Source organism: Neolamprologus multifasciatus, chromosome 17, assembly GCF_963576455.1.
Source record: "Neolamprologus multifasciatus chromosome 17, fNeoMul1.2, whole genome shotgun sequence".
Classification (NCBI taxonomy): domain Eukaryota; kingdom Metazoa; phylum Chordata; class Actinopteri; order Cichliformes; family Cichlidae; genus Neolamprologus; species Neolamprologus multifasciatus.
The window spans coordinates 12,298,026-12,310,488 of record NC_140455.1 but is presented as its reverse complement, the minus strand read 5'-3'; the positions used below and the strand labels follow the sequence as shown (position 1 = coordinate 12,310,488).

Below are 12,463 nucleotides of genomic sequence, written 5' to 3'. Positions count from 1 at the left end.
TTTGGATCTGCAGATAAGTTTAACGACTATAGTTGAACAGTCACCATACATCACGTTTGGACCAAAAATATCCGTCACACCCTTACAATCTCATCTCCAAGCCAACAATTGCTCAGCAAGCTGCTTTTTGCAATCAAGTCCTCCCTTGCAGTGCTTTTAGTTGTTTTACATTGTAGCTGAGGGTATCAATACCGACTGATTCAGAAATACTTGTCTTACAGAACCATAGTTGTCACAATTTTGTTTCTATACCCAACCACAGTGGATCGAAATGACAAAACGAAGATATGATTAATGTGTAAACTTTCAGCTTTTACTCAGGGGGTTTTAACAAAAAATATTGCATGAACTCTTGAGGTTAAAATCGAGGTTAAGTCCCTTCATTCTCACAGACCTACAATTAAGTGGAAAGATTTTGCACCTTCCAACGATGTTATCTTTAAAGAACTTCAGTAGAGGTTTATTCTGAATAGAGAACTGTCTATAGAGACACTTTGCAGTAGCCTTCAGAATTGCCTCAATGCTTTGTGCCATTGCATGTTATCTTGCTTGAAGAAGACATGGACATGTTAAGCAGCAACACTCAGGCAGACTGTAGCATTTAAGCAATGCTCAGGTAGTATTGAGGGGCTCAGTGTGCACCAAGAAACCGCTGATACAAAATAGAGTAGATCCAAGTTTGATGTTATATAGGACAAATTCTGTGAATGTTGCAGAAGTAATTGAGATGATTTTCTGATCTTCAGTTATCTAATTTTGGTAAACTTCTGCAAACTGTAGCCTTAGTTTCCTGTTGTTAGCCCAGTTGTCTTCACTGCTGTAGCCCATCTGCTTTAAGGTTTAACGTGTTGTGCATTCAGAGATGTGCTTCTTCATTCACTCCTTGGTTGTAATGAGCTCTGACGTTGACATTTTTTTTTACCCATTCCCTCTAAACCCTAGAGAAGTTTGAGTGGGAAAATCCTGCACAGCACATATGGAGATATTGCAGATGTCTGACAACTAACCATGTAATAACTTGCAGACCACTTTTGGACAATCACGGAGACACTGTTGGGTCAAACTAATAAGGTCCCAGTCACAAACGCTTAGAGACTGGTTTTTGATCATTTGGCAACAACCAGTTGGGGTGGTAAGGCAGAGTATTCATTAACTGGTTAGTTGCTAGAGGTTGATGGCAGTCTGCGAACTCCCATTTGTTTTCTCTAACAACCCACCTGTTGCAAAGGAAAACGGGTATTTCCTAATCAGTTCATAAAAGACCCCTTGTGATTAGTTTAGTTGCTAGCATATTGCTGCAGCTGTCTTTTAAATGGAAATGATGGACTTGTGACAAACCCTGCGCAGCTGCTCTCTGAGCTGTAGTTAAACTGTGAAAAGTGCAACAAAAACAATAAATAGAGACTGTTTGCCTTCAAAATAAATGCTGTGCCTTTTTGTGTTGGCAGCAGTGCTGGGGTACAACTTTGAAGGCAAGCAAATTGCCACTCAACTAGTAGTTAGCAAATGTTTGCAGACCAACTACAGGCAATCTGCTAGCAATTATAGCAAACACTAGGAGTTTTTTAGTGGCGCAGCTTCTTTGCAACCACTTTCACCCAGCAACGTCCAGGAACCACTGCAAACCAGTTGGGGAATACTTAGCACCCAGTAGTTGTATCACATCCAATACGGCAGAAAAGGCATGGCATTGGTTAAGAAACTTAAAACATTATATAGTGGCCACTAGGGTATTTTTCTTTACCTCCTACAAACACAGTACAAAGATTAAATAAAGAAAGAATAATGTTCCTTAGACATTTCTATTTTTAGAAAGAAAAAAAAACAACAGCTTTTATGAAGTCAGTTGTAAAACATGCCTGCATGCTTGGTCACCTTTTAAAGGAACAGTTACATGTGAGTTTAGCCTTTCTGCCGCACCTGCTATTGTCCATGCATCTGTAGAGGTGTAGCTTGCATTTCTGTTCTCATTTTGTCATTACTTAAAACACTAATAAAGACATTGTTGAAAAAAGGAACTGGTCAGTCTGGTCAGATGAATTAAAGACATGAAAGCTCTGGTACATTTTCATTTAAACTTTGCATGAATTTCATGATTTTAGCCCTTGCATATGGTAAGCACGATGTATATAGACATGTATTTCACCGGTTGTTAAAGTTGTTTCCTTTTATACAGTGAGTGACATCATTCTGACAATTCAAAATAAATGTTTTATAACTGATTGTCTGTTGTGTCAAACCTAAGTCGCTGTGTACGCAGCTCAACAGTATTTGGTTGCCGTTTATGACAAAACTGAATATACAGCTTAAACGTGAGGTTCTTGTGCTTGTGAAGAAAGGCTTGCAAAATTGCATCAAGACTTGTGGAAAAATGTTGGACAGATGAGACCAAAGTGGTGGTGTTGGGCCATAATGCACAACACCATGTTTAGTGAAAACCAAACACCTCATGCCAACTGTCAAATCCGAGTGGTGCAGGGGTGTTGATTTGGATTTGTTTTGCTTTGCAGCCACAGGACCCAGGTACCTTGCAGAAACTGAGTCAACCAAGAACTCTGGGCACAAAAAGTATTTTAAATGACTGAAAAAGGAAAGAATCATGGTGTTACAATGAAACACAAAAGTCCAGACCTCAACCTTACTGTAATGCTTTCACCTTAAGAGTGCTGTGCGTAAACAGATATCAGTGAACTGAAGCAATGTTAGGAAGAAGAGTGCAGCAAATTTCCTCCACAATGATATGAGACACTGATAAAGAGAAAATATCAAGTTTTTGCTTCTCAAGGTGGTTCTATAACCCACTGATCCCACTAGCTTGTACGAGTCTATGTATATGGTGCCACATGCAGGTTCTGTGTTTATACATAGTTAAATAAAGCTGTTTAGTACATCCTCTTTAAAACACATGTTAAATCAAGCATTCATGTATTACTGGGTTTTCGGCAGCGTAATACAAAAGAATTTACTGCAGTCTTAAAGAAGCATTTTTGTATTAATGTCTCATGAGGTGAGAAAAAAAATGAGTTGATGGTAAATTCCAATGATGGTGTTTTATTAGAAGAAAAGCATCAATATAACTGACTCACAATTACATCAGTGTGGTTTCCACAGATGAAGCTTACTGACAAACATGCTGGATTTCAATGAAATGTGATGGGACAATAAGGCTGCGTGAAAAGGATTCAAGCAGTACAATGCTTTCAAAAAAACAAACCATCAACCATGTCTAAAAATCCTGACAGGATCAGGATCTGATCCAGTTCCATGTAGCTCACAGACTGAGATTTTACAGCCCTAGCTGAAGGCTTATGTTTAGTTAACTTACTGAGCAATACAGATGGCACAGTACATTAAAACCATCTTGTTGTCATCATTTAAAAAAAATCGTGTTACTTTGACACACATTTCATTCAGAGTCTGCAGCTCCACATCCCACTGACAGACTGTTCCTGAACTTTCTAGAAACAAGCACATTAGCCACTCACTCACTACTTGTCAGTACGTGAGTGGCCGTACATAATTAGCATACCCAACGTAACAGGGACTGTCCTGCACAGTAACAATGAAATCGACTCATTTAGTGTCTTCGAGATTAGATGAATACACACTTGTGTTTAATCGAGTAAAGCAGAAATTGAAAGTGATGAGTAAACAAAAAAGTGATAACTGAAGAGATACAGGCAAAGTTCATTTCATTAGCTAATAGATAAGACACAGACTCCTGTTTTGGGTGGTGGAGTGGATGAGATTTATCTCTTGATGGGCTGGACAGAGGAGGCCTGGAAGCAGGTGAGCTGGAGCTGCATGCTGCTCTTAAACTTGTTCAGCAGCTCTTCCAGTAACCTGCAGATAATATTAAAATTAAAGATTAATCTCAAAGACACAAAGGAAACGCCAAAAGGTCACAGTCCCTCCAATTAGTAACATATACCGGAATCAGACTCACTTCTTATCGGCGCCGCTGTGCAACTGAGGCAGAGACTCCAAAGCCAGTTTGAAGCTGGCGCTGAAAATGAGAAGCTTAGTTAAAAATGTCACATAAAGGAACCCATTTATTAACAATAGAGAACTAGAAAACACAGTTCAAGATGGGTCTGTGTGTGTATGCGGGCACACTAACCTGCCATACATGAACATACACACGCACCCAAACACACAGAGGCACACATCACAGTGCATGCACACAACAGAACCAGATTACTTTCACTTCCTTTCCAAAACTCTCCAACTAACATAAATAGGGATTGTAGTGAGGGATGTGTGACTGCTAAGATTTATGTCCGTGACATCCACAGCCATAAATCACTGGGCACATATGTGGGACTTCCTGTCTCTGCCACTGTGTGGATCTGTATTTGTCGCACTTACTTGCTGTCGGCGTTTAGGTATGTGGCTATAGCATCTCTCAGAGCACACAGTTCAAGTCGAGCCTGTATGGGGGTTTACAGAAAAAGGGCAACAACGGAGATGTAATCATGTAATCATCATCAACTGACACCAGATGGTACCTTGAACTGAAATATGGCTTTATCAAAAATGACAGGTAATTCCCCCCAAGTGCAGTGGTCGACTTATGAGTCAGGGTCCTACTATGAGTGAGAAACTGCTCTGCGACTGCGGGTATGTGCGTGTGACTGTGTACCTACCTGTAGGGCTCCGTTTTTGCTGAAGGAGGACACACACTGCATAAGACGGCACATTTCATCCGCAACGGACTCAACGATTCTAGACAAAACCCGAGGAACCAGATCCTTCGAGACTGTGAACACCTGACACAGAAAGAAAGAAAAAAAAACGTCATGATGGGGGACGAGGTGGCAAAAGCACCTAGTAGAAGCAGTGTCTGACAAATGAGTGATGAGTTTTAATGGCATTCAAGCACCTCGGCATGAACTGCAATAATATTGACCAGAGCCTCCTTCAGGTAGTTCCTTACACCTGTGAAAGAAGAAGGCACAAAGTGAACAAACAAAGATCCAGATAAAAAGCAAAACATCAGACATGTAACAATTAGCCATGAAAGGAAAGTGGATCTGTTTTGTTTATTTCCAGCTTCTTATATCTTATATGTATATTTCATCTTAACTATACATCTTATACTTGGCCACAGTTTCCTCAGTTTAACCCCACGTTTAGCTTTCTCCCTCTCAATTTAAGCCAGCTTTCTTCAGATTGGTCGCCCCTCATAAACAAAAGGTTTAACCAGCAGGTGGGTGGGGCTTCACAGCCACATCTGTGTGCTTGGGATATCTGTTCTCACTGACATCATATAGAGCGACAGTAAAAAAAAAAGAAAATGTGAGAGAGCATGTTCAGCAGTGTGAGCCTGAGCATTTGTACATACTGTTGATCTTGTTATTTGAAACTCTGGCCATGTTTAGATGAACATCTGTTCTAATTCTAACACTATATCTCTGGCAGAACAGACTACTGAAAACTCATCTTTCTCTCTTTATTTGAACTCAACAAGACTGCAAATCCATGTTTCTCTAAGATCACAGTCCCATCCACAGCAGAGCCAAGTGGCTGTTTGATTAACAGTCCATCTGGATTTCTGATAGAAATGTGCCAACAGGATTCATTATTAGCCAAGCTAACACTGTGCCAGTGCAACGTTTTCCATTATTTAATTTCCCTCATCTGTGAGGAGGATAAGGGGCAGATGAGTTAGTGTGCTGTGTGGAAGCTTCAAGATATAACATTACGTTGACGGTGAAACAGTCAAAGGCAAAAACAGAAAGAAAGTACTGAAACCGGATTCTTAATGCTTTGCAGCACCCCACACACAAACTTGAATCCCACACAAAAAAATGCACCAAGTGAAAGTATCATATCCTAGAACTGTGGTTTTCTGTCCAAAATGTTCCTCTTTCACATGTAGTCCAAACACACAAACTCACAGGCGACAAACCAGATCAACGCTCACAACTTTTCATCAAGATTAAGCGCCGTGCTATGAACTGCTGCCCACCTGAGACGACTCGCGCAGCTCTCACAGAGTCTGACATGTTGCTTCACATCCTGTACTAAGGTAGACCACACATTCACAGTCAAGTTTCACCTGGGTTTGGGGTGCACTGCGTGAGCGAAAAAAGTCAAGCTACAACTGAAGTGTACACACATATCGCTGCACACCCACAGCTAGACACAAAGGCCATGAGCGCCTTGGGAAGACTGATTAAATGATGTTAGTGGTGTTTACAGTAAGTCATCAAAGGGCCGTACTTTACACATGACACATGTGAACCACAGCTAGAAAGATTAGACATGAGAGACTCTGAGCTGTCATCCCACAGCCCTGCTAGGGGCTTAAATATGATTCTACCAGGGTCAGTTAGTGGTTGCTGATGGTGATTTCCTGCTCTGTTTTATCAGCGCAGGGTAACTGGGTACCTGTAGGTGTTTGGCAGTCTCTCCAATCAAAATAGCCAGCGTAGATGCCGGGCTCCAGGGAGCCTGCGATCGGATCAGCTCGTCTCTCGATGTAGGCTTCAAAGAGTTTCCGGTCCAGCCCCCGTACTGCGTCCACGCTTACCTGGCAGGTCAAGAACACACGATGTTACTGCAATGATTAGATACTAGGTAACAGATTCTCTATCCCCAATCCACACATCATTAGACATGCACAACACAATAAGAAGAGATCCATATTATAATACACTATTTACTCAGCGTTCTTTGCAATGACGACTACTTGTTTGGATTTTAATGCAGTATTTTTTATCTTAGTTGTACAGATTAGCTGAATCTTTGCTGTGTTAGCTTATTTACATGCCTGTAATTTTAGCTTCAGAGCTGCGAGCCGAGAAACCGGCCCTGCCAATTAAACTGATTCCATCTCTGTGAGCAGGTTCTAACATTAACACTAAAACGTTGATAACGTGAAGATGTCAGTGTCTCCTGTTGCCTTTTACTTTAAGTCACGATGACAATCTTGCCAAGGTTGTCTTGTGAGCCGTATGCATCAGTTTAACAGTGGTCTGAATGCATACAGACGCCTAAAGTTACATGTGCATTAGAAAATTCCCCGTAAACAGAGATAACCAGTGCTTTGTAGCATTTTATCTCACAAACCCACAATTCCAGTCTGAAAGAAGATGAAACTACTCCTCAAGGATTCATGCTCCTGCTCATAGGTGCTCAGAATTGTGGCTACTCTTCACTGGAGTTGTTGCTCACTCGTTACAAATACAACAAGGCTTTTGCTCAAAGTTTTCTCTGTCTCTGTGGCGGATATGTTTTATTGAAGCAGTGAGGAACACCGATGTAAAAGCATCTCAAGAGCTTCATCAATATTTAACTACCACAGCCAGTGATGTTGCCTATCTCATGGCTTTACTTTTGAAAAACATTAAAAAGTCACACAACAAAAGAAACACTTTAAAACCTGCTGTAACAGGATGCATGATTCTGCTTTACATCAACACATAACACTGAAGTTTCTGATTTCCATGCCTATTGTTTTAAACTGCAGGCTGTGGCGTTAAAGGCTTTATTATGGAGTGTGGAAGCTGTGAGTAATTTTACTTTGCAGTCCATGTTGAAATCCTGTATCCTTCATAAACTGCATGAATACATTTAGATTGTGCATATATCAGTGACTTCTCAAGTTTACATGAATTCATTGAGAGTTTATTGCATTTCTAACTCTTTACAGTATGATTGCACGAGGGGGCAGCTGTGTGGCAGATGTGTTATGTGGGAATTCTTATTTTTCAGATTTGCTCTTGCAGCTATTTTAACATTTGAAGATTACAATCTAGACAAACTGTCACCCATACGTATCTACATATAAATGACACATGAGAATCGGTTTAAAAATGATATTTCAAAGAAAATAGCTGTAAACTGTTTTTACTGGAAAACCAACAGAATGCTTCTTTGCTTTGTGATTCAGTCATTAGTCATTGTGTGCAGCTGGATGAGTGTGTACGTGTGAAAGAAAAAAAAACTAGGGTGACAGTGAACTGAGCTTTCAAGACCACGACCTTTATTTTTTCTGTTGTATTTTTCTTTTAAAGAAGAGTCATCTCTCTGCTTAGAAGAGACCAGGGGACAGCTTTGTTGTTAATGACACCGCAACGCATTTCTCGCCAACAACACTGAGCACTCCTTCCTTCGTGTGAAGTCTTTTTTTCAAAGCACAGTTGCAGATTAGAAGTGTTGATACTGACCCGTGTGATCTTCTCTGTCCCCGTGAAGCCATGTTTCTCAAAGTGATGAGCCAGGTTCAGGAATGTGTGTCTCTCGAGGTACTGGCAGTTACTCAGGATGATCAGTAGACGCTGCTCCTATACACACGCGCACATACACACACACACACTTGAATGCTTTGTCTGCCACAACACAACATTGTCACAGCTTAGGTTCAACTTACAGACTGTAGACCTGGATTTGGATTCTGGATGTAAAAGTGTATGCAGAAGTGCCTCAAGCCTGTTTCTATTGGCCAGCAGAGGGCGACTCCTCTAGTTGAATAAAGCAGCCCCAATGCATAGACATCTCTTGGAAAACAGTCCTCACCTTTCTCGCTCTTTGACCTCAGCAAACACTCTCTGATGAGTTTCGGGTCTCAGTTGCTAGTTTCGAGTCTTACTGAATACAACACGACGTTAATTTTATAAATAATGGTTGTGCTCAAGGACCAGTGAGCAGGGTACACTTTAGGCTGGGACACTAGCATTTGAGCATCATGACATTCACTCCATTCTCCTGATATAAAGGTTTAAAACTCTAAACCAGCAACAATTGACTCAAGGGGACATCATTAACCAAAGACAGTTGCAATCCACATCATTTATGTTCAAAAGATACACAGTGTATGTGGCGTTCTTACCACCGTGATGCTCAGGCTGAGCTCTGTAGCCTGTGGTTAAACTTCCTAACCTGAAACCTATGACAAACCTTTAATCCTCGTACAATTCTGGAGAGGTTCTTACAACCACAATGTGCTTTGCTTTCCAAAATATGTCCTTGGTTTAAAGTTGTGGTTTCAGTGAAGCATGGAGCACTCTTTTTCTCACAATGTCTTTGTGAATATTGTCTAGTGCCTGTGTTTGATGTCTGGTAGAATGGTTGCCTGGCCTCCTAACTGCAAAACAAATCTACCATAGTGTAGGAACCTGAAACTACTTTTAACAAGCGCTCACTCGTTAAAATGCCCGTCCTTTTATATTCACCCTTACAAACACACAATAAGCATGCCAATTAAACGTGTGCACAGAGACACTGTCAGAATGACATTCTGATGCCTACAACATCACTGGCAGGAGTTTGCTGTCCAAATTAAGCAAACCAACCAGCTTAGTGGCCTAAAGTAAACTGATGTCTTTGTGTTAATAGCAGTGAGGCACTGTCCAAGTTTGCATGTGCTGGTTGCTAGTTGCCAACTCACAAAAACACCCGTTTGTATCATGACTGACACCAGTCTTAACTCTGGTCATCTTCTCTCAGTCAAGTCTGGCGGCATATTCAGGCTGGGGAAACCCCTTCTGCACCTTGCTCCATTTCCCCTTACCAGAAGCACTCTACGCCCTGCTCTTCTTCCTCCTCTTCGTCCTCCCCTGCGCTTAACCCCCTTTGCTAACATCTCAAACAAGTTACAGGAAATAAGGACGTCTCTACTTCTTGTCCACAACCAGGAAACAGACTGATAACATTTCGTGGTTCGAATGAGTGACACATGTTTGTCTAGTTGTGTAAAGGAGGGAGCCCACGCTCTGGTGTGACGCTGGCAGTTGCCACATGTGCGTTTTCGAGTGTTTAAACCTCATACGATTTAAAGAATGTAATAAAGAAAAACACTGTGCTTACAGATGTTGGAGTAAAGCCCTCTTGAATGCCAGTAAACCGATCAGGAGAGGACAGGTCCACTGAAATGTTGCTGTACACATGGGGGAGATTTTAAAATGTTGTCCAAGTGAAGCACAGTAACCACAGAGATGAGAAAAAAATCATCCAAATACTTACTGAGATGTGTTAATGTCTCCATCTGTCTTAGTACTCAGCTGCTCCAAACTGTTTACAAAGACCTATGGAGACGCATTTATCAGACATGTGAAAAGACAATTTTAGGTGCATCACTAATATCTTACTCTGTGAGTACAGAGGTTAGTACAGACTTAGATCTAAGGTACACTGAAACACAGTAAAGTGGACAGTGTGTGCATGTCAACATGTAGCTTTATTTTCACCTCACAGTAAATAAAAGACCAAATAAAATCTTAGCAACCGCTCTATGACTGAACAGATGTAAGACAAATATAGAACACATAGGTTTTCAGGTCTATATATGACTTTGGTGATCAGTGCACAGGGCCTCAGGGCAAGAGGCAGGTAGACCCTGGACAGGTCACCAATCTGTCGCAGGGTAACACAGACAATCATTTGCACACCATGTTCACACATATGGGCAAATTAAAACCACCAATTTAACCTAACCCACTAAGTGGACATCTCTGGACCATCTGTGGCACCTGAAGAAAAACTCACACAGACACAGGAAGAACATGCAAACTCCACACAGAAAATGAACTGCAGTTCCTCACTGGCCAGTCTCCTGTGCTAAAATGCCCAACTTACAGCATTAAAAGGATATTCTCTTCCTTCCAAACAAGTAGCTGATTTATTTTTTATATTCTATTCATGTAAAGTGCTCAAGTGTTAAATGTTCAAAGTTAGAGATGTGGCTGCTTTGACTGACAGGAGAGCCAAGACAGTGACGTGTAGCTTACAGCTGCCTGCTAGGACCCACCTCAACTAATCCAAGTACAGTAGGCCTCAGTCAAACAGGCCCAGAGACTGGTTAGCAACGCCCCCGGCAACCTCTGACTACTAGAGGAAAATGATGTCTTTCCTGACCGTTTGGTGGAGGCTCCTGGTAGTCGCAAAGCGAGAGCTGCCAGGAAGCCTTCTGTGACTGGTAGCTGCCAGATGGTTGCGTTTTTGCTGTTGCTTAAAGCATTTTAAAGGAATTGTCTAAAAATATATACCTGCCTTATGATACAGATCATCAAAGGTAAGTTTTAGTAAGTTCATTTATAGAATTTTATTGTTTTTATTTAGCACTAATTATATGTATCTCTTTATTTGCCTGCTCTTTAATGCTTGCTAGGAGTAGCTGACTACACCCGACTCTCATCCAGATTTGGCCACTTCTGTATTCGATAAACAACATAAACACATGAAGGCTGAGGCTTCAAAATGTGGAAATCAAAACCAGTGGTAGACATCATGGTGGCTACTTCCATCCTATGCAAACAGTCTTTGCTCATAACGAAATCCTATGCATGTTCTTGAAAATAAGTGTACACGTCTTACCTTCATGATCCTCACACCGAGCTCTGCAGCCTGGTCCTGGACCTGATCCAACTGCAACACCTGTGGAAAAGAACAATGGTAACAATGCTTTCTTGATGTGACTAAAGCTGTTTATTCTAAAATTCATAAAGGATTTCTTTGTGTTGAACCCTAGATAGTTATTTCATAGTTTCTGTTAACAGCAGGGCTTATACTATACTACTTCGCGAAGTGCTGAATTAAAACCATCCAAGTTTTGATATCATTTCTGTTTGCAACAGAAGTACCGTGGCTTCAAATAAAAGATCATCACATAAAGCAACTCCACAGAGTGAAATTTCATTCATATAAGTTTACTGCACTGTGCGACATGCACAAGGGCAGGACAAGAAGAGTGATGAATGTAGCATCCACTGAACCGAGGCCAGGATGCACAGCAGTTATTCCTCCACTACTTGTTCTTCTGCTACAACAAACAAACTACATTTTCTTCTTTATTTAATTTTTTATTTTTGTTTTGGTTTCTACATCAATCTATTTACATCCTTTTTCTTCACAATTCCAGCAGGGATCTCATTGTGCAACAAAGACTGCTGTTTTCAAAACATGACTAAAGATGATATCAGCATAATTTTTTAACATTGGTCACAGAGACCATGTGGCTAAGCTTGATTTATATTCACCAAAATTTTAATTTTCTTTTTTTATACAAACCCACTTCTATAAAAGTTTGGATGCTGTGTAAAATGTAAATAAATGCAATGACTTGCAAATCTCATAAATCTACATTTTTCACAAAAAGACAGCAAAAACATATCAGATGTTTAACCTGAGACGTTCTACTACTTTATGAAAAAAAATTAGTTAGTTTGAATGTAATGGCAGCAACATGCCTCAAAAAAAGTTTGGATGGAGAAACAAAAAAATTGAAAAGTTAGTGGTACTTAAAGGAGGAGCTGGAGGAACATTTTGCAACTAATTAGGTTAGCTGGTAAAAAACAATAAATGTCTTAGAGAGGCAAAGTTTCACCAATCTGCAAAAACAACTCCAACTACAGAATAGTGTTTGTTACTGTAAAATTATGAAGACTGAATATCTTATCATCTACGCTGCGTGTTATCATTTACAAAAACCAAAAAAGCAGAGCAATCTCTGTGTACAAGG

General features: G+C 40.6%; 1 protein-coding gene across 2 annotated transcripts in view; it reads right to left on the bottom strand.

Moving 5' to 3' along the window:
- Positions 1-3,031: 3,031 nt before the first annotated feature.
- The window catches only part of exoc2 (exocyst complex component 2), a 47,042-nt gene continuing 37,610 nt past the window's right edge, over positions 3,032-12,463 (bottom strand). For both annotated transcript variants that reach the window (XM_085137326.1, XM_085137327.1), the window contains exons 19-28: positions 11,320-11,379; positions 9,970-10,031; positions 9,814-9,883; positions 8,175-8,291; positions 6,394-6,535; positions 4,883-4,938; positions 4,647-4,769; positions 4,369-4,430; positions 3,947-4,006; positions 3,032-3,843 (exon numbers count right to left, since the gene is read on the bottom strand). In XM_085137326.1, coding sequence (XP_084993452.1) covers positions 3,750-3,843; positions 3,947-4,006; positions 4,369-4,430; positions 4,647-4,769; positions 4,883-4,938; positions 6,394-6,535; positions 8,175-8,291; positions 9,814-9,883; positions 9,970-10,031; positions 11,320-11,379 — 846 coding nt within the window. In that variant the 3' untranslated portion in view covers positions 3,032-3,749. The remainder of the gene's footprint in view (positions 3,844-3,946; positions 4,007-4,368; positions 4,431-4,646; positions 4,770-4,882; positions 4,939-6,393; positions 6,536-8,174; positions 8,292-9,813; positions 9,884-9,969; positions 10,032-11,319; positions 11,380-12,463) is intronic.